We start from the raw sequence: 23,130 nt of genomic DNA, 5'->3' as shown, positions 1-23,130 counted from the left end.
AGTTGTGGCAAGCGGGGGCCGCTCTTCATCGCGGTGCGCGGGCCTCTCACTATCGCGGCCTCTCTTGTTGCGGAGCACAGGCTCCAGACGCGCAGGCTCAGTAGTTGTGGCTCACGGGCCCAGCTGCTCTGCGGCGTGTGGGATCCTCCCAGACCAGGGCTCGAACCCGTGTCCCCTGCATTAACAGGCAGATTCTCAACCACTGCGCCACCAGGGAAGCCCTATCTTATTTATTTGTTCACATAATTTTCTACTCCACTGGATTGTGAATCCTACAAGTTTAGGACCGTCCTTATTGTTGTTGTATCCACCAGTAGTTTCTAGGATAGCAGGGCTTGCTTGTTAAGTGTATTTTGAGTGATGCAGTGTGTTACTCTGAACTTCAGGCAGTCATTTTCTAGGTGCTGGTTAATCTCTGATTACTGGATAACCGACACCAAGAGGAAAACTGTAAAACCTTCTGATTTCCAATCTCTTTTAAAAGTTATGTTTTGTTTGTATTTTTTAGTATTTTCATTTTACCCTCATGCGTGTAGAATGAGTTTTCGAAACGGAGTCAGAGTAGAAAGTCTGGGAACACGCTGCATGTTTCCACCTTAAGAAGCTCTGTGACTAAGGCAACAGACTAGACTGGCTGAGAATGTCTTCATATTACATTGAAGCTGCCTGAGAATCTTATCTTGGCATCATTATTCTTAAGAATGGGCCTATGATGGAATCTTTGAAATCCTGTTTACTTTTATCTGTAAGCACCTTAAATGAATGGTGAGGCATCAGAACTGCAAGATAGAGGAAAAATTAAATGTACATTTCCTGTATAAAGGAGGGTGGCTCAAGCAGCTGACAGAGTAAAACAAACAGTCAAATATTACAGGTCTAAGCAGTATTATGATTGATGTGGCTTGGCTGTTGTGAAAGACAGAATATTGCAAAACCACGCATGCTGACTTATCTTCTCTGAGTACAAAGAATATACAACTAGCATTTTCTGTTGCTTCTTTGTAGCAATTGCTATGAATTGATAAACAGTATAGAATAGAGTTCTGATGGGCCTTGGAGGGTTACACTGCAAGTTTAGATGCTCTGTGCTCCTCCCTCCCTCCCTCCCTTCCTTCCTTCTTCCTTCCTTCCCTCTTTTGTAAAATATCCCAAGGCAGGTGGTTTAAACTTGTTTAACCAACCCTTGAGATTTCTGGAACATATAATTTCTGCTTTCTCCAAAAGTGGTTTAAAAGGTGTGAAAAAAAATGGAAGTGACTACTATTCATAGACAAAGTAGAACTCCACAGATCCACAGGTGCACACAACAGTATCCAGGGAAAGTATAACCAACAAAACAAGTCAAAACAAAAACCCCAAAAACCCAGGGTACCGAGACCCAGGATTTGTATGGGGTTAAGAGTGTAGAGTTTTCCAGAGAATTAGACTAGGTAATCTTTTTTTTTTTTTTTTAACATCTTTATTGGAGTATAATTGCTTTACAATGGTGTGTTAGTTTCTGCTGTATAACAAAGTGAATCAGCTATACATATACATATATCCCCATATCCCCTCCCTCTTGCGTCTCCCTCCCACCCTCCCTATCCCACCCCTCTAGGTGGTCACAAAGCACCGAGCTGATCTCCCTGTGCTATGTGGCTGCTTCCCACTAACTATCTATTTTACATCTAGTAGTGTATATATGTCCATGCCACTCTCTCACTTTGTCCCAGCTTACCCTTCCCCCTCTCCATCCTTACACATTCTGTAATTCTTATTCTAAAACACTATAAAACACCTAAGTTTGGTATGTAAATGTTTATGAGCGTTATCTTCATTATGGATTTTCACCTTAATGTCACAAATTGGCTTTCTTTGTTCCGTCTCATAATTTTCTCTGGAAATTTAATTTTGCCTGATGGTCACACTAAGAATACTTTCTTTTTGGTTCTGTATGATTGATTTATCTTTAACCATTCCTTTACTTTTAACCTTTTAACACTGCCTAGGATTTTTTTGTTGTTGCTGTATCTAAACTAAAACAATTAAGTTATTCATAGTGTGCTAATTTAACTTTTAGTTGCTCTGATTCCATATGAGAATTTATAGGCCATCTGGAAAAAGTGGTAGATTAAAAAAAAGTAAAACATTTAAAATTTTAGAAGTCGAATAAAGTTTTTAGTAATATTTATGGCTAGGAGAAATTGGTAGCCACATTTCAGTCACCATTGAAATGATCTCTTGTTTCATATAGAAATAGATAAGAAAATATGAAAGTTCAGTATATCCATTGGGGACCTTTTGCAACACAGTATTACCAAATAGCAAATAATAAACCTACATGAAAGCTAAGCCGATGACTGACCCCTTCAGTGCCTTAAATAAATGAGAAACAAGAAAACAGAAATAAACATCTGCATAAGTGATTGAAATTGCTTTTGAATACATAACAAGGCAAATGAAATGAAAATGCAAAGGCATTAAAACATGTAGTGCTTTTATTTTAAAGAATTAGAAATCTTTGTTTTTAATTATGGTATAAAAGAACAGATTGTGAATAATTCATTTTTTCTACATGGAATGCTGTGAAATTACTTATAAGCCTTTTAAAAAGTTGGTTATATAGTAAAACATAACTGAATGATGACTGGCTGCTTGGTGCTTGAACTGTCCTTTTAGTAATATCAGATAAATAAAGATTCTTTTTATTCCAGGTTCTTCATGCATTCAAATGCAGAAGTAGATTGAATGCTTTAAATGGTAGCTTTTTCTTAAACCAGGACATAGGGGAAGGGGATAAAGAGTCTTTTTATTTTTTAAATTTTGAAAAATTTATTTATTTTATTTATTTATTTTTGGCTGCATTGGGTCTTTGTTGCTGTGCGCAGGCTCTCTCTAGCTGCGGTGAGCGGGGGCTACTCTTCGTTGCGGTGCGCGGGCTTCTCATTGCGGTGGCTTCTCTTGTTGCGGAGCACGGGCTCTAGGAGTGCGGGCTTCAGTAGTTGTAGCACACAGGCTCAGTAGTCGTGGCTTGCGGGCTCTAGAGCGCAGGCCCAGTAGTTGTGGCGCACGGGCTTAGTTGCTCCGCGGCATGTGGGATCTTCTGGGAACAGGGCTCGAACCCATGTCCCCTGCATTGGCAGGCGGATTCTTAACCACTGTGCCACCAGGGAAGCCCTAAAGAGTCTTTTTAAAAAATGGTTTATGTGTGTGAGGGTTCTTTTTCCTCCACATCCTCTCCAACACTTGTTATTTCTTGTCTTTTTGGTAATAACCATTCTAACACATGTGAGGTGACATCTCCCTGTGGTTTTGCATTTCCCTAATAATTAGTGAATTTGAGCACCTTTTCATGTGCCTGTTGGCCATCTGTGTTGGTGTGAATGTAAATTGGTGCCACCACTATGGGAAACAGTATAGAGGTTCCTCAAAAAATTAAGAATAGAACTACCAGGTGATCCGGCAAGTCCACTTCTGGGTATTTATCTAAAGAAAATAAAAACACTAATTTGAAAAGATATGTGCACCCCCATGTTCATTGCAGCATTATTTATAATAGCCAAGATATGGTAACAGCCTAAGTGCCCATCAACAGATGAATAGATAAAGAAGATGTGATACATATATACACACACAATGGAATATTTTTCAGCCACAAAAAAGATGGAATCTTGCCATTTATGACAACATGGATGGACCTTGAGGGTATTATGCTAACTGAAATAAGTTAGAGAAAGACAAATACAGTATGATTTCACTCATATGCAGAGTATAAAAAACACAAACACACAGATGCAGAAAACAGATTGGTGGTTACCAGAGGGCACGGGGGTGGGAGGGAGAGCAAAATGGGTAAAGGGGGTCAAGTGTATGGTGACAGATGGAAACAAGACTTTTGGTGGTGAGCACACTGTAATATATACAGAAGTTGAATTAAATGTTGCACCCATGAAATTTATTTAACGTCATAAAACAATGTTACTGCAATAAAAACAGAACAAAACAGAACATGGTTTATGAAGCATTGTAAATGGTTTTGAATATCAGAGCTAGTTTGGATGAGGCCCTGGTACTTCATAGCTCCCCATGCAGGTTTTAGACTTTGATCTCAATTGTACAGTGGGTGAGAAAGCCACATTTTACACTGATGATTGTGCCACAGAGGAGGAGACCTGGCCTGAAGTCGGCTTGACAATGCCTGGAGGACGAGCTGTTAGTTGACCTCAAAGAAGCAACCAGGAAACCAGAATACTAGATTCCAACTTCTTGACTGAGTCACTGGAAGAGCAAGGAAGAAACTACCTGGCAGTTGTCAAGCTGCTGGCCTAGTGGTGAGACCCAGCTCTTAGATAGCATGACTGCAGAACTTCTTAGTGTCACAAATCAGAAGCCAAATGATAATAAATAGAAGCCCTAGAGAAAAGACCAGTAGCCTTCATAGAATTCCCCCAACATTATTTATTGGGCTCATTTCCCCCTAGAACTTTGGTTAAACACATGTTCACTTGTCATTGCACTAAAAATGATCCAAAAGGATAAAGTAAATAAGATACCTATTAACACAAGTGATTTGTTAAACCTATTTTGTTGCTCCCTATGTATTGCAGACAAAACTTCCAAAGAGATCTTTATCTGATAAACTACTTTAATTAAACAAAGACCTGAGATAACCAACAATGACCTACTGTATAGCACAGGGAACTCTGTTCTGTGATACCTATATGAGAAAAGAATCTGATAAAGAATGACTATATGTATATGTATAACTGAATCACTTTGCTGTATACCTGAAACTAACACAACATTGTAAATCAACTGTAATCCAATAAAATTAAAAAAAAAAAAAGAAAAAAACCAAAGACCTGATTGACTGTCACTTAACTGTGATAGCATAGCACTGAGTGGGATTCAAAACTAGCATTCAAGTAACAGATCAGTATTATTGTATTATGCACATTAAAATGGTCTTGTTTCATCCAGTTTTCAGTTTTATGTATAATTAACTGAAGGTCTAACTTTGAGACATTATTTTCTCACTACCAGCTCTGTGGTCATCAAAATTCCATTATTAATATTTAGTCAGCATCAACAAAGTCTCACGTTGCTGTTGGGCTTTTAATGTGTTACCATGAAAGCAAACGTTTATAGACCTGGATTTTGTTTCTTCCTGTAGGTTGATGAAGTAATGCTGACTCTGAAACAGGCTTTCAGCACAGCCGCTGCTCTGCAGAGTGCCAAGACCCAGATTAAGCTGTGCGAGGCCTGCCCTGTGCACTCTTTGCATAAGCTCTGTGAAAGGATTGAAGGTACAGTATAAGTTGGCCTTGGCAAAGACGAGTTTGCTTTGGCACTGGGGAAGTGAGAAAGTCGCTACTGTCATTGAATGCTTCTTTGTTTTGAGGTGAACCAAGAGCCCCAAGAATCATTTCTCATGTCCAGTCAAATGTGTGCTGTCAGTCTCTCCTAGGTGCTTGGCTGTTTTTTTCCTCTTTCTTTTTTATTTTTTACTTTTTTTCCGAAGGCAGACTCAAGGGAGGAACTTGCATTTCCCACAGTTCCTAAGACTCTGCTATGTGCAAAGTGGGAACTGACCAAATATTTGTTGAATGAATGAAGCGAGGCAAAACCATCCCAGAATATCGACTGTTTAAGTCTTTCTTTTTTTCCTTTCTCACTCGATGATGTGTTCTTTTTCTCCTAAAGGTTTAGAACAAGAATGAAACTTGCTTGGCTTTTCAGGGTCGTTTGAAAATCACACAGATAAGAGACATGATGTCATAAAGCAAGTTTTTAAAAAAAAATGTGTTTTGAGGAGGGGGAGGAGCATGAGGAAGAGGGGACCCTGACTCAGTTTCCCTTTCTTCTCCTTGTCTCTTACTAATAAAAAAAGGTTGAAAACTACTGTGCCAGAGAAGACACACAATTTGATAAACACTTGTTAAGCATCTAGCACGTGCCAGGCAGTGTGCTTGGCACTGGGGATGCGGAGATGGTGGAGATGTGGACCATGCCTTCAGGAAGCTTAGAGTCTAGAGTGGGAGATGGGCTTGTGAGCACGTAAATGCAATCAGTACGATAGGTGTTGGAGTCGATGGGGAGAGTGTGGACTCCAGAACAAAGCAGAGGATGGTCTAGCCACTGTAAGTGCAAATTGAGATATCTGTTCAGTAGGCAGGAGAATCATAGGCACGTGGGAAAATTGATGACGAACAGCCGTATTTATTGAATATCCACTCAACTGTGTGAACAAGCACTATTGCAATGTAATATTCAAATTTTTAAAATTTATAACTATAATTTTACAGAATGCACCTTATTTTCAAATATACACGTAAACTTTACAAAAATGGAACATTCTTTGGTGTATGGTAAAGAGAATATTATACATCTGAGGAGGAAAGGCTGAGTGATTCAGGAAATGGTGTTGGATCAATTTGCTATCCAAAGAGACAAAGATTCCTTCCACTTATCCTACTCAAAATACACTCTAGGTGGATCAAAGTCCTCAATGCAAACAAACAAAATGCTAAAATCATTCAAAGAAAATAAAAATGTTATTTTGTCCCTAAACAAGAAAGCCTTTATTAAGGCACAGAAATGCAGGAACTACCAAAAGAAGACATTGACAGATTTGACTTCATAAAATCTTAATATTTTTACATAACAACAACTGGTTACTTGGAAGTTAAATGATTAGTAACAAATGAGGAGAGAGCAGATTGCTGTTCAGAATTTGTAAAGACTGTTATTATCTGTCAGAAAAAGATAAAACCACCAGTAGGAAATTACACAAATCATATTAAAAACACTCCTCTGAAAAAAAATTTATAGTTTTAGAGACCTTTGTAAAGAAAGCGAATGCAGGGGCTTCCCTGGTGGCGCAGTGCTTAAGAATCCTCCTGCCAGTGCAGGGGACACGGGTTTGAGCCCTGGTCCAGGAAGATTCCACGTGCCGTGGAGCAACTAAGCCCGTGCGCCACAACTACTGAGCCTGCGCTCTAGAGCCCACGTGCCACAACTACTGAGCCCACGTGCCACAACTACTGAAGCCCGCGTGCCTAGAACCTATGCTCCGCAACAAGAGAAGCCACCGCAATGAGAGGCCCGCACACTGCAATGAAGAGTAGCCCATGCTCTCTGCAACTAGAGAAAGCCTGCATGCAGCAACGAAGACCCAGTGCGGCCAAAAATAAATAAATAAAATACGTTAATTAAAAAAAAAAAGAAAGAGAATACATATTATACATCCAGAAGCAGTAGGGTCTCTTCCAAGATCATGGAGGGAGTGAAACTTAAGGTTCCCTAGCTTCAAGGTATGCATATATCTGAAGGGAGCAAATGAAGAGTTCATGTGAACTGGAAAAGATTCACACGGGCTTCTTTTCCTAAGGCCTCAGATAACACTTCTGATATGATTGTTTTACCCTTGCCTTGACATCGGGCAAAGAGAGCCATAAGATAGGGCAGTGCTCTGATAGTAAGAATGAAAGGAATAGCAATAATGCAGATACTCCCATAAGACTTACTGTGTCCCGGCACTGTTGTGTTTTCCATATATTAGCCCACTTAATCCATACTGAAATCCCACAAGATGGGTAGTGTTTTGAATCCTCATTTTACTGATGAGGAAACAGGCGCCGAGACACATAGTGGGTAATAACTGCCACATCCTTATCGCTTAGGAGGGGCAGAATCAGGATTTGAACGTGTTCAATCTGTTTCCAAAGCAACTTGATGCTTCTCTCTGAAAGAATATCAGAAAGCCAGGATTTTCAGGACCAAGCTCTCTTGAAGCCTTGGCATCAGTGTTTCCCAAAGAGTTGTTTTCATCTGGGTAAGATAACAGTGTGAATTCTAAACTTGTGTTAGGCTTAAGTACAAAGTATAAAGCTGGAAAAAGGACCACATTCAGATTCAACGCAAATTCATAGGAATAGAAAGTGAGAAAGATATTTAGAGATATTTAGAAGTATCTAGATATTTGTATTTCATATCACTTACTCAGAATTATAGAATCCTGTCAATACCTTTGGCTGCATTAATAAGGAGTGCTTTCTCTACTGAAAAAAAAGAAAGGGAAAAGATACGTATGCTGATGTTGAGTCCTAATCAATCATCTATCCCTATGTCAAGGGATCCTTGTCATTTAGACCAGGAAGAAAAGCACCAGTCATGTCGGGGGACCAAAGTGAATCCAGGAGACAGTGTCTAAGGGGACCATCTCTCAAGGACCAATCCTCAGAATGTGAAACTAAAGTGGTGTTGAGCACTGTAGAGGTGGAGCAATTACCCTCAGTCGGGTTTTCCTACAATAACGTGCATGAGGGCTAAATAGTATACTTACCTCTCAGGATCGGTTAATTCACTCCCCAGTGACTCTAAACTGGGGGGAAGAAGAAAGTCAAATCAGATTCAAGGCGGGGTAGGGGGGTCATGCATAATTTGCAAATAAGCTGTTTGCAATTCCTCCCCTGAAATAAAGGACTAAAGGAACTTCCTGGGCCATAGATTTAGTTACATACTTCAAATAAGTACCCTCTTTACTTCTCCTCATCCTCCTACACATGCTAATAACATGCTGGAATATTGAACAACATAAAACAAAACAAAAACAATCATGTGAATCAGTTTCTTAGTATATTGCCTAAGGAGCCTCTTAAGGAGGCTTTGCCAGCAAATAATAAATTGTGGTAGTGAGTGGCATCACACCGTCAAAATGAATTTTAGTGTTTCTGTACGTGATCACAGAGATTTTCACAGCATTTTATTGTACATTGCACAAAGAAAGGTAGAGCTGAGAAGTTTTCAGAAGTTTTTCTTCTTTCTGCACAGTGGTTTAAAACAGGTCCAAGTGGTGGCACTCTACACGTTCTAACCATCATGAAATGAATTCTGGTTCTTTTAAAACAATGCATATTTTGAGGTGAATCTCTCCTAGGGATTTTAAAGTGCAGTCTACCTATAACAGTCATTAAATATTATATGTGGCTAGATAATCCTCTTTCTAATCAAAGTGCGGTAGCAACAGTATAAGTGGTCCCTAACTATGTAAAGGAGATCTGTTCCTTAAAAGTGGATGGTCCGGTGAATCATTGTAAATATGAATTACATTTCCCTTTTAAAAAAATTTATAAAAACAAAAATGTTTTCATGGAAAAAATTTTTGCCCAAGGACTTAATATAAATTATATGCAGAAGTACACTAGATATAAATAATATGGTATAAAGAGGTAAACAATTTCTTGGGAAAATAGTAACACTAAAAAATGGCGCTAAAAACTAATGATGCCCTAGAAGTTTTATTACCAAGACCTGTATAAGGGGGAGAGCTTCCTGTGTAAGCTCTAGCTCTACTTTTTAATATTAGTAGCTATTCTTTCTTTTTTAATTTTTATTTGTTTATTTATTTTTGGCTGTGTTGGGTCTTCGTTTCTGTGCGAGGGCTCTCTCTAGTTGCGGCGAGTGGGGGCCACTCTTCATCGCGGTGCGCCGGCCTCTCACTGTTGCGGCCTCTCTTGTTGCGGAGCACAGGCTACAGACGCGCAGGCTCGGTAGTTGTGGCTCACGGATCTAGTTGCTCCACGGCATGTGGGATCTTCCCAGACCAGGGCTTGAACCCGTGTCCCCTGCATTGGCAGGCAGATTCTCAACCACTGCGCCACCAGGGAAGCCCTATTCTTTCTTTTTTTTTTTTTTTTGAATTTATTTATTTATTTATTTTTGGCTGTGTTGGGTCTTCGTTTCTGTGCCAGGGCTTTCTCTAGTTGTGGCGAGCGGGGGCCACTCTTCATCGCGGTGAGCGGACCTCTCACTATTGCGGCCTCTCTTGTTGCGGAGCACAGGCTCCAGACGTGCAGGTTCAGTAATTGTGGCTCACGGGCCCAGTTGCAACGTGGCATGTGGGATCTTCCCAGACCAGGGCTCGAACCCATGTCCCCTGTATTGGCAGGTGGATTCTCAACCACTGCACCACCAGGGAAGCCCTATTCTTTCTTTTTTAAATGTCAAGTTTTAAGCTTAGAGATTTTGGCCAAGGCTAGTATTCACCTATGCGTTTCTAGGGTGGTAAGTTTGTTAGTATATTCAATGGTATCTGGTTATGCTGTTGATTTGGTATCATGTAGACATTTTTTGTTAATAAGTCTGACTTCAAGATCACTGACAAGGGCCATTGATTTTGGTGAGGAGGTTTTCCATTTTGTTTTAATCATTTTATTGCAGTGTTCCAAGGTCTGTCATAGGCAGGAACACATTTCCTTGAAAGGATTTAATTTCAGAGCCTGCTGGTGAAGGGACAAGCTGCAGTGCATTTTATATATACATATATATATATACACACACATACACATATATATATACATACACATTTTGATCTCTGTGGCTGGAATCTGTTTAACACCACTCCCCATCATTTCCCTTAGGTCTCTATCCGCCAAGAGCCAAGCTGGTAATACAGAGGCATCTCTCATCCCTGACAGATAATGAGCAAGCTGACATCTTTGAACGAGTTCAGGTAACATTATTTATAGTCCTCCCAAGTAAGGTATAAGGAATGAGAATTGGACCCTGTTTCTGTGAGTTCCTTTTTCCATTTCTCTATCTGACGTTAAAGATAGATATACTACTGTACTATTGGATAGTTACTACAATGCCACTGTTACTTTTGTTTCTAAGAGCAGCTAAATGCTTAGCTTTACTTACGTCTGTCTGCCAGACAGATAAAATGAAATGAGACTAAAGTAAAACAATAAAAGCTGTGTTGCCATAATGTGCTCTCCGTCTGTCTGTTCAACAGAAAATGAAGGCAGTCAACGACCAGGAGGAAAACGAACTTGTGATTTTACATCTGAGGCAGCTGTGCGAAGCCAAGCAGAGGACACACATTCATATTGGGGAAGGCCCATCGGTGAGATGTTTTCTAGTTGACCTATTTTTGTTTTTTTCATATATTCAGTCAAAATATCACAGAAGATGTAAAAGGAGTTTCTTTCCTTTGTCTTCTCATCTTTAGGGCTAAACCCTAACAGTCTTTTTTCCCCCCCCAGCATTTTAGAAGTTTTATAGGAAATTGTAGCAAACATTGGCACATTGAGATAAAATAGTAATGATTTTAAAATGTAAAAAAATTTGTGAGTTTTGGTAGAAAACCAGTAATAAATGCTCATGATTTAGAATGAACATACATTTTTAGTAATATTAAACCATTGTTTTATTTCAAATTCATATGAACATCTTATTTCATTAAAAACTAACATAGACTTGAATGGTAAAGAGCAAACATGCAAAGAAGCAGTAATGTCATGGAAACGGCTACCCTGGCTGCAAACTAAGGGATGATATTTTTGTGCACGTGGTTTAGAATGTGTTCCCAGCTGCATGTAGGTAAAGCAAGACCACTGGCAGCAACATCTAAAGAAATCATGACATATTTACCACTTGATAACACTAATTCAGGTTATGTCTTAATCTCACTCTATTCAGAACAAACCACATACCGTGTGATAAGTGATTCCTTAATTATTTATAGTACAGGCACTTCTAGAGGACCTTCTATGAATCAAGCTATGTGATAATGGTGACAAAAAAGACATGAATAATGACGTAGCCTACAGAGAAGAGCTCAAATAATCCAAAAGGGAATGCAAACATAAATAGATACATATAATAGAGGCAACAAGATGGCTTTTTAAAATTCCTATTAGTTTTATTTTATTTTATTTTTTTATATCTTTATTGGAGTGTAATTGCTTTACAATGTTGTGTTAGTTTCTGCTGTACAACAAAGTGAATCATATATGTATACATATATCCCCATATCTCTTCCCTCATGAGCCTCCCTCCCACCCTCCCCATCCCCCCCCCAGGTCGTCACAAAGCACTGAGCTGATCTCCCTGTGCTATGCAGCAGCTTCCCACTAGCCATCCATTGTACATTTGGTAGTGTATGTACGTCAATGCTACTCTCTCACTTCGTCCCAGCTTACCTTTCCCCGCTGCGTCCTCAAGTCCATTCTCTACGTCTGCATCTTTATTCCTGCCCTGCCACTAGGTTCATCAGTACTGTTTTTTTAGATTCCATATATGTGCATTAGCTTACTATTTGTTTTTCTCTTTCTGACCTACTTTACTCTGTATGACAGACTCTAGGTCCATCCACCTCACTACAAATAACTCAGTTTCATTCCTTTTTATGGCTGAGTAATATTCCATTGTATATATGTGCCACATCTTCTTTATCCATTCATCTGTCGATGGACACTTAGGTTGCTTCCATGTCCTGGCTATCGTAAATAGAACTGCAGTGAACATTGTGGTACATGACTCTTTTTGAATTATGGTTTTCTCCAGGTATATGCCCAGTAGTGGGATTGCTGGGTCGTATGGTAGTTCTATTTTTAGTTTTATAAGAAACCTCCATATTGTTCTCCATAGTGGCTGTATCACTTTACATTCCCAAGGAATTGTGTTTTAAGAAAGGAACATTGAGTGCAACGTTAAGTGGTAACTTTATAACCATGAGTGAACATACTGCACGGAGGCCCTCCGAGGACATACTGGTTTTTTAGGGTTTGCATGGGAATTGGGGAAATAAGGCTTTAAGGCTAGGCAGCAGCGGGATGATGAATAGCCTTAAGTGCTAGATCAGACTTTGTCACTAAAGGACTTCAGGTAAGAGCGTGAGAGCATCAAATTTGTGGCTGGTTGGGTAAGGGGGTTGACAGTGTTAGGAATGAAGTCACATTCTCAAATTAGGAGACCTTGGTAATAGAATGCGTGAGAAATGATTCATTTATCAAGTGCATACTGTGTACTAGGCAGCGGAGATGAATAATGACAGCTCTAACTGTAAGGAGAAACCAACGTGCAATCAAATGAGTTAAAATATGGAAATATGGTGTGATTGGCACAGAGATATAAGTATGTACCAGACAAGAGATAACACTGGGACATAAACAGATTGAATGATTCTGTCTTGAAAAATGTATTTTGTCTCAGAGAGAGGGTAAACTGAAGCCCTGGAGATGTGAGGGAGGGACTGAGTCAAGAGCAATTTGGGAGGCATGATCCTTAGGACTTAGTGACTGATTGGATAGATATGTTTAGGAAGAGAGAGGGGCTTGCTGGGAGAGACTTCAAGGTTTCAGATTTGGAGGAATTAGATGTAATAGCTAGGAAATACAGAAAGAAGGCAAGAGCGGGGCGAAAGATGGAAATAAGAAATAAGAATTCAATTTTGGAAGTGTGAGGTTTAATTAGAAGAATGGGTTTGGTGCTCATAGAATTTGAGCTGACATTATAAATGTGGAAGACTATGAGCTTTGTCACAGATTTGAAGTCGAAGGGGGATGTTCTGAGGAGCACCTGCATTTCAGGCAATGAGTGAATTAAAATGGAGCCAGTGATAAAGACTGAAAGGGAATAATGAGGGAGAAAGATTTATTATGGTGAATGACCAAGGTAGGAGAAGAGTTCAAGTAAGAAGATAAACAATGTCCAATGACATAGGAAGGTCAAGAAACAAAAAGACTAAAATCTGTTCATGGGTTTGATTAAATCAGTCATTGGTGTTGATAGTCTTGTTGACCAGAAGGCCGAAGGCAGTATGTGAGGAGTGATATGCATTTTCTATATGACGGAGGGCGCTCAAGATCACAAAGGAGATTTTAACAAATTGTGTATGTTTTCCTGTCAGTATACTTAAGTTCCTCCTTGCCTCTCTCTCTTTCCCTCCCTTGCTCCCTCTTTTCCTTTCTTCCTCCCATTTATTCACCTGGTATTCACTGAGTAGCTGCTGTGTCAGGCATTGTGCTAAGCGCCAATACGATTTCCCTATTTTCGTTGTGTCATTCATCTCAAAACCTTAGAATGATGAGTCAACCCAGTCCTTACACACAGCCCAAACCCAGTCCAGCCCACATCTCTATCTATTGTTTTCTTTCCTTTTTGATTGTGATCATGTTTCTTTTATCAGTAACTCCTTAGATGACCACGTGGAGCCAGCTCCAGTATGGACCTCTATTGCCTCCTGCGTAGACTGTCCTGAAGCCTTCAATCTGATCTTCCAGTCTCTGATTTCCCAGTCCTTTAGGTGATTTTTGAACACTCCTTTCACATAAATCTTCCCAAAACATTACTTTCACAGTGATGCCCCTCTGCTTGTAAAATGTGATCAGTGATTCTTCCTAATTATCCAGCACTTAAGACCATTCAAGGTTTTATCTCCAGCTTCACTTGCCCACTTTCCACTACTTCCCTCTGTTTTAGTCAAACACCTGTACTGACACCCTGTCCCGTGAGCATCCCAGCCTTTATGATTTTGCCAGCACCATCCCCAGTGTTGGGAAAGTCTTCACCTCCTTTTTTCTGCCTGTCTGAATCCCATGTATCCTTTTCTTCCTGACCACTGAGACCCATAACTCATGGTTCCATATTTGATACTTATGCATTGCTTTATGTCTCTGCTATGAGTGAACGTATTTCCTCCCCAAGCAAAGGATGAGTTTTCTTTCTTGGAAACTTCCTAGCACTAAGAACCATGTAATATACATAGTAGCCTTTTATCTCTATATAAGATAAAATATTTAGAGAACTTCATATAGTGGACACATTGTAGATTCTCATATAGTTCAGTACTATCGGTGAATACTTGTCGATTGAAAAGATAAATGACCCACTCACAAATGAAAATGGAATTATAACAAAGGCATTAGCAGAATCCAGCTTTGCTAGAAGATGCTTTGTTCTTTGAAACCAATTTTTTGTGTTTTCCTTGGTAATTTGGATATAAAGTATGTAACTTGGAAAGGGATGGTTATAGTTGTTAATCAAAATAACAGCAGTAAAAATGGACATCTCAAGTTTAGTTTTTGTTAAATGCAACAGGAATATATTAGCAGAAAGGAAAGACATATAGGAAAGATCTTATTTCTGTCTTTTTTATTACTTACAATATTAAAAATTAATCTCTTTTGCTTATAATCTGTGTGTTCACGATGTGGAACCTAAATTATTACTTCTTAATAGAGCTACAGAAGAATTCTCATGCTTTTTAATGGCTTAGCCATAAGCCTGTCTTTAAAACTTCATTTAACCTTGAGTATTTCCAACCTAAAATGTACGTTTTTCTTTCCATAGACTATTTCAAATAGTACAATCCCAGAAAATGCGACGAGCAGTGGAAGGTTCAAACTTGACGTTCTGAAAAATAAAGCTAAGAGATCCTTAACTAGCTCCCTGGAAAATATCTTCTCAAGGGTAAGATTAAACTGAGGCTCTTTAAGGTATTCTGTCTGTGTTTTCTAACTGCTTCATTCTCAACTGGCTCACCGAACATTTCCTTTAAAAAAAAATTAAGATAACTTTAAGTTAGTTAACACTTATATAAAATAATCTCTCAAAAAAAGTCTCATTTTCAGATCTAGATTTATTCTGGTGCCTCTGATATCTGAATCTGAGCAGTTGAGATATACGTATAGGAAAGGGGAAATAGAATATTGATGGCCAATCCTTTAAGAACTTCTTATCATTTGCCACATAAAGTTATAAAGAAGCCCTTCTTTCACTTATTCCTAGGAGCTGATAGGGAATGCTGAAAATAGTAAGTATAAGTTAACAGAAATGCGTGTATTCCATTCAGTGAATTTATATATTCTGTTTAAAAATAAGCAAAATTATTTCTCTTCTTCATTTTCCTCTTCCTGAACAATTCACTCCTAATGCTATTAGACGAGACACAGCAATGTAGATGTCTCGGGTCTGTAAGGCAGGGAAGCCAGCACAGTGGCTCAGCACAGGGGGACAGAGCCTGTATGGGTGCTGTGTATGGGGGTGACCCAGTGCAGCATGTGGACACCAGAGTGCGGTGAGGAGGGTGTGAGGTGTCAATTGTGGAGATTGGTTACACACAGGGAACTGATCAAATATGTAAATGTTTAAGGATAGTGGGATTCTGGGAGAAGGGAATTACAAATTTGAAAGGGGAGGAAATTAGAATGAGATCTGTGTTGTTGGATTCAACTCAGAGGTAGCAGTATGGAATCTTGGTTTTCTATTTTGAGCAATAGAATTACATATGTTCTATGTAATGTATATGTATTAATATATACGTGAGTCAGTAAATGTGTACATGCGGTCCCTGACTTTATCCACTGATAGGAACTGGGAACAGCTTTTCTATACATGCCAGATCATAAATTAAGCCTGGTTGGATGACCCAGATTTTAGGTCTGGCACTCAGATTTTGGTTTCTATATATCATTCTTTAAGAAGGAACCATGATCCTGGGAGAAATGGCTAGTTCCAGGACTCCAGGGAAAGTACAAGGTAAGTCCAGAGCATCGTGGTGTTCTAGATAGTGAGGAAGTACTCAAAGAAAGGTAACAGGATGTCACAAAGACATAAAAACCTTGAGGGGCTTCCACTGGTGACATCTGAGACAATGAGTATCAAAATAAATTATAGCAACAGGGAGTGACTTGTTGTATAAGATAGGAAACTGTAAGTCTATTCTGATATGAAAAATAAATTAATACATTGGAAATTTGATCATGATCAGGATATTTACTGGGTAGAATTAATACCTATTAATTACAAAGGGGAAAATAGTAACTTTACAATGGAAAAAGCTGGCAGGCACCACCTTAATCAAATGATCAAATTGAACATCTTCAGCAATGGGACAAATTGAAATCCTGTGCCACTGATACAAAGAACACAGTGGCACTTCTGTGGTATTCCTGCCAAAGGGGCAGTACCTGAATCTAATCGTGAGGAAACATCAACAAACCCACATTGAGATACAGTCTACAAAATAACTACCTGTTATCTTCAAAAGTGTTAAAAGCAAGAAAGTCAAGTGCAGTAGTACATTGGGACACAGTGACTTGTGATGTCTGGTGTTCTTATTTTTATTTCTGTGCTAGAACTCAAAATACTTTTATGGGTAATTTCTGTTAATGATTGAGATTCTTCTAACAAAAGCCTTGCAGCAAGCATGGTCATTTGACAATGCTATTATTTTATTAGCAGAAAACAGAATTTAGGAAAAGAGCCTCTAGAAGATTTGTCGGAAGTGTGTTAATGCAACTTTTCATAAACTTGTCCTTCCTCCTCATCTTCAAAATTTATAAATCAGTTATGTTCTTTCTTTCTCTCTCATTCCTTCCCTCCCTCCTTTTCTCCCTCTCTCCTATGCTGTTCAGTGAGAATTTTAGTAGAAAGATCGTTTACGTAGGTGGTCAGAGGATCCGAATTCCAGATCTGGCCCTAGCAGGTTTTATATTTATGATCTTGGAGAAATTATTTACCTTTTCTAAGCCATTGTTTCCCCACTTGCGAAACGGGCATACTCATACCTGCTTAGGTCATGTTACCGTGAGGGTGAAATGTCAGTATGTTAGGAAAATATCACACTGTAGATATGAGCTGGTACATACAGCAGTGGTAAGCTCTGAAACCTCTGTCATTTATAAAAGGACACAAGGGTATTTAGAGTGTGACGCTCTTTATCCCACTGAGTACCTTGGCATTCTTCACCGTACTTGCACGGCTGACTTTGAAGTACTGCTTACATAGCTTTGTATGGCTGTAATGACTTTTCAGCAAGGGCACTGCCAATCTGTTTTGGTCAAGGTGGATACTGTAGCTTTTGTGTCCCAAAGTGCTGGCAAGTTCCATAAATTATGTGACCTAACAAGGTCTTACTTGTACCATATGCAGCAGAATGGACTTCTTGAGAAGGTTGGCAGCTACCCATGTTGTATCAAAGGTTACATAGTAAAGGGTTTTTGCGTACTTCTGAAACTTGTCAGTTTATTTTTTTCTCTCTGAGTGACATAGGAGAAAATTGACACTCCAGTCATAGTTTGGCTCATAATTGCTGCTATTTTTAAGAGTCAGAATATTTTATTTAACTAACTATAGTTGTTTATGAAATAGGATACATTTTAAAAATGCTTTAAAGCTCAGCTCACTAGCAATTAAAAAGTGGGTCCAAGGCAAAAGGCTTGACACATGCATTACCAAATCATAATATAGTAAAACTGAAAAAGCTATCTGCTCAAAGGTGAAAAGACAGAGTCTTGTATTCTGGTTGTTTGTTGCTTTTTCTTTTTTTTTTTTAAATTTATTTATTTATTTATTTTGGCTGCGTTGGGTCTTCGTTGCTGTGCGCGGGCTTTCTCCAGTTGTGGTGAGCGGGGGCTACTCTTTGCTACCGTGTGCAGGCTTCTCATCGCGGAGCACGGGCTCTAGGCATGCGGGCTTCAGTAGACATGGCCCGTAGGCTCAGAAGTCCCTGTTGCTTTTTCTTAAATTGAAGTTTTCCAAAAGAGGAACATTTCCTAATATATTAATATATGTTTATAGTTCTAAAAGACAAATATTCACTAATATAAAGTGTAAGTCATTAGAAAACAGTCCTCAAGGGACTTCCCTGGTGGTGCAGTGATTAAGAATCCGCCTGCCCATGCAGGAGACACGGGTTCGAGCCCTGGTCCGGGAAGATCCCACATGCTGTGGAGCAACTAAGCCTGTGCGCCACAACTACTGAGCCTGCGCTCTAGAGCCCTCGAGCCACAACTACTGAGCCCGGTGACACAACTTAAGCCCGCACACCTAGAGCCTGTGCTCCGCAACAAGAGAAGCCACCGCAGTGAGAAGCCCACCCACCCTAATGAAGAGTAGCCCCCGCTCACCACAACTAGAGAAAGTCCGCGCACAGCCACGAAGACCCAACACAGCCAAAAATAAATAAATTTATAAAAAAAAAAAGTAAGTCCTCATTTCACTTTCTCTTCAGAGTAATAGCCATTGTCCTCACTTGTTGAAATGTGTGAATTAATGATTGTGGTAGAGTATAATTTTAAAGTAAGTTTATTTTTCTTTGTGTGTAAGAAAAACTCATGGATAAAACACTCCTATGAGTAATATGTGTCATTTAAGTGTTTTTCTAATGATGGAAATTGTTTGATATCCTTCTGACTACTTTCTCTATTGTGACCAAATAACCTGTTTGAGATAACCAGGCAGGTTGGCATGTAAGTAGCAGCTAAAAAAAAAGCAGAAAGCAACATGGCCCATTTTTCTTTTCCACACACATGAACCCAATAATTTATCAGCTAAATGTATAGTTTATTACTGGAAGTATGTCATGTTATAGTATAGAACTGAAGAACTGAAAGAGCCTTCATCAAGTTCTGGGACATTTGCAAAATAACCCTTAACCAATGTAGGTTAATTGGTTTTATTTGTAATTCTACTTTTCACAAAGCTCTATCTTCAGGAGGTAGTATTGAGTAAGAGCTCAAGAACCTCACTTTAAAGTTGTACTCCCTGAATTCAAATTGCTGCTCTGTCCTTTAACTGTATAAACATTGGCAACCTAATCTGTAAGAACTTCAGTCTCCTTATCTGTAAAGTTGAGCCAAAAAACTATACCAACTTCATTAGAATTGTTGTGGGAATGAAGGGGGTAATGCATGGTAAAATATTTAACATAGTACCTGGCACATGGTAAACATTCAGTAATATAGATGCAGCTGTTAGTTTTATGATTGATATAGTTGTTATTTAGGGAGCCACCAGAAATAGAAAACTATAATTGATATACATAGATAAGAATAAATATTGCTTCTATGAAACAAGGTAGGATACTATAAATATAAGAGTCCATGGAGAACAGGAAAGAACTCTTACAACTTTCTGATGGTGGACATAAAAAGAAAAATTCAGTAGAAGGCTAGGAAACTAGTGTTGAAAAAAAACTTCTGGAAAGTAAAGCAAAATGACAAAGAAATAGAAAATAAGAGAACGAGGTTAAAAGTTATCTGGAGGTCCAAAAGCCAAATGGTAGGCGTTCCAGAAAGAAATGCATGCAGAAATTTTCAAAGAAATCATTTAAAAGTTTTCTTAGAGCTGATGGACATGTTTCAAAATGTAATGGGCTCAGAAGATGCACAATAGAAAGACTGAAGAAAGCCATGCCAAGGCACTTCATTGGGAAATTTCAGAATGCCCCAGGGTAAACTTAGATTCTGCTCCAGAGAGAAATAGCAGGGCACACACACAGCTCAAGAATCACAATGACATTAGACTTCTGCACCGAAAGACAGTTGAGCAATGTTTACATATTCTGAAGGCATGTTTCCAGGCAGAATTGTATATTCATCCTAACTATTAATAAAATATAAGCATAGAACAAAGACACTTACAGACATGTAAATTAAAAAAAAATTTACTTCCCAGTCTCCTGTTCTCAGAAAGCACCTGGAGTGTATGTTCCACCAAAATGAGGAAGTAAACTAAAAAAGAGGAAGACATGGGCTCAGGGAAGCAGAAATTCCAACATAGAATAGCATCAAAGGAAACGTCTAGGTTGATGTTGAAGGATAATACTGGAAACATCTATTCAGCAAACCTAAATTGCTACCAGTCCAAACTGGGGCAGGAAGACAGAGATCTCCAAAATGGGTAGCTCAAAGAAAAATATATGTAATTAATGGATTTTGTAATGTTTGACCATATTGAGATTTATTGGGAATAGATTAATGATAAATAAATTAGTAGTAATAAACTGGGGATTACTGAGGTAGTTGTTAACTCCATGAAGAACAAATTGTACAAGATGTGAGTTGTAGTAGTAGTAGAATATGTAGCTCAGGTGCAAACAGTATTTACAAGGTCGTAAAAATCTAAGCACAAAATATTGGTTTAACTGACACGTGATATAACTCTACTGAGAGAAGAGGGGAAGAGAGAAGTGTGTATGGGGATGGAAAATGAAGTAAGAATCCTAAACTCTCATCTTGCAGAGTAGGAAGTCAATGGATAGTACCTAAAATGGAAAGATTAAGGAATAGGAATGTAAGCTGAATAACAGAAGCATTGATACAAGTAATTTCAGGTGTTTGCTTTTGGGGACTGGGATTCAGCATGTGAAGGAGGGGGCTGGTGATTGCCACTTAACATCATAAGTTTGGTAGCACAGTTTGACTTTTGAAACTTTGTGTAGGTATCACTTTGATTAAAAATTAAAATGAAACTTAACCCCCCCCCCCAATTAAACCCAAGAAATGTTTGGAGACACACTTTAAAATTGTAAAGTGCTGTAGAAATATTGTGCGTTTTTTCATTGCGGAGAGTCACTGTCACACTGACTTGACGTGTTTCTAGTTATTCTCTTTAGAACTTTCCCATGTGTTTCAGAGTTAGGCAGAACATCTTAGTCTGTATTTTGTCTCTTAAGACCTTCTATGTGATATGGTTCCTAGCCAGCCTTTCATCTTCTTTCCTTCAATACTTGGCTCCAGTTTCTTCCTACATGAAGTGTAGAGAGAAATAGATGAGATGATCCCTTTGGTTCGTTTCTTAGATCATCACCAAAGAACTGTGTGAAAAGAAAATCGAGAACCAATTCACCAATATTGAAGCAGACTTTTATCTAGTCTTCTAGAGAGACTTTATTGAAGTAGTTTTGCATTACGGAATAATGAATGAAGCTAAATCCATACATTTTAGGATGCAGTTTTCTTTTTTTAACCTGTGTTTATTATAATCCTATAATGTAAATTATGATCTAGGTTGTAGGGAGGTTGTATGTATTAAAACATTTTCTTTATAACTGTTGTGGTTTGTTGTGCTGTACTTTCCACATGGGTGTTTATCTGTATGTGACGCCAAGTTCATGGGACTGTCACTGATGTTATGGGTGAATAATGTTTGACTTTGTAACCAAAGTCACTTCAGTAAGCTTGGTCTGAATATCTGGTTATCTAATGGCTGATTTAGAAGTAACGGAAGTAGATTGCGGATAGTTCTCTTTGCCATGCTGGAATGGCTGTTAATACTGCCAACAAATTTGAGTGAACCCCAAAAGGATCAATGTAATGCTAACATAAAGAGGCAACTGCCTTTTATAGTTTTAAAGTAAAAATTCAAACCCTATGAACGATTTAATTTTATTCTCTTCACTCAGGGAGCTAACAGAATGAGAGGTCGGCTTGGAAGTGTGGACAGCTTTGAACGATCCAACAGTGTTGCTTCAGAGAAGGTATCTAAGCAGAGCTCCCTTTTTTCCTACTATTGCAACTTGGTAAAAACAAACACTAATATGATAATATGCGTGCTTAGTTATTTTGTTATGAGCTCTTTATGACTTCTAAAAAATAATTATTTGAGCCTTTATTATTTTAAAGAAGATTCTGGCTATTAGCATGTTGCTCTTTATTCAACTGAGGCTTTCTCTTTCTGGGACAGAACACATCCCTTGCTGTCTAACTCTGCTCTGTCAGGCGTTTTACTGTTTGGAGATAGTATAATTTCGGGGACGATATTTGAGCAACTGTTGATCCAAGGCCATAGAAAAAGGAGCCATATGATTATTGCACTTATACAGTGATCTTTTTATCTTTTGTTCCCTCCTCATATTACTTCCCCCTCCCCCATATTTAACCCTTTTAACTGCAACGTTAGGCTCTTCTTTATCTCATAGACAATTCTCAGTAGGTTTGGTTTCCTGTTTCCTGTAACATGTAACCTGAGGCAAATGCAACCTATTTTTTTTAATGGAAAAATATTAAAATATGTTCACTAAACTTTCTGTTGGTAGAATTGAGGACTTAGTCCAGTTATGAGTCGATTAGCCCTAACCAAAGTTTATCAGGCTAAACATTTCAAACAGCATACTTGTCTAAATGGAAAGATTTATGATGTCTCCCCATGCAATATGAGAGGCATTCCGGCATAGCTCACTTTTCATTCATTTCCTGTTTTTCATGTCTTTAAAAAAATTTTTACCTCAGGGAACACGTAGTTAGATAGAAGCATCCATGGTGAGGGAAGATACTTAACAGGCTTTATTTTATTTTCCTGAAATCTTTGCCCTGAGACTTGGACACTTAAGCGTTGTGATATTGTTTTGACAGTACAGGAAACATGCAACCGATATGTCATGGAAATCAGTAGATACGTAAATACAGACCTCCACCCTCTTTCGGTCAGGATCTCTTTTCATCTTTCTGGCAACAGTGAGAACAGTACAGTAGCTGGAGAGCATCTTACCACAAAGGGTTAGGGGAAAGCATCCCTCTTCTTATTATCCCTTTCACTTTCTGGCCTACCTTTACGGATGCCGTCTTACAGCTGCTTATCAGA

General features: G+C 38.8%; 1 protein-coding gene across 7 annotated transcripts in view; it reads left to right on the top strand.

Annotated features, from left to right (window-relative positions):
* TBC1D4 (TBC1 domain family member 4) overlaps positions 1 to 23,130 on the top strand; it is a 248,147-nt gene that overhangs the window by 178,406 nt on the left and 46,611 nt on the right. For all 7 annotated transcript variants that reach the window (XM_082365918.1, XM_082365916.1, XM_082365914.1 and 4 more), the window contains 5 exons: positions 5,153 to 5,285; positions 10,401 to 10,492; positions 10,775 to 10,885; positions 15,115 to 15,234; positions 21,953 to 22,027. In XM_082365918.1, coding sequence (XP_082222044.1) covers positions 5,153 to 5,285; positions 10,401 to 10,492; positions 10,775 to 10,885; positions 15,115 to 15,234; positions 21,953 to 22,027 — 531 coding nt within the window. The remainder of the gene's footprint in view (positions 1 to 5,152; positions 5,286 to 10,400; positions 10,493 to 10,774; positions 10,886 to 15,114; positions 15,235 to 21,952; positions 22,028 to 23,130) is intronic.

The sequence above is a fragment of the Balaenoptera borealis genome (genome assembly GCF_965194805.1).
Source record: "Balaenoptera borealis genome assembly, chromosome: 18".
In the NCBI taxonomy this organism is placed as follows: Eukaryota; Metazoa; Chordata; class Mammalia; order Artiodactyla; family Balaenopteridae; genus Balaenoptera; species Balaenoptera borealis.
Note: the sequence above shows the minus strand (reverse complement) of the source record. Positions and strands in the feature narration are given on the sequence as shown.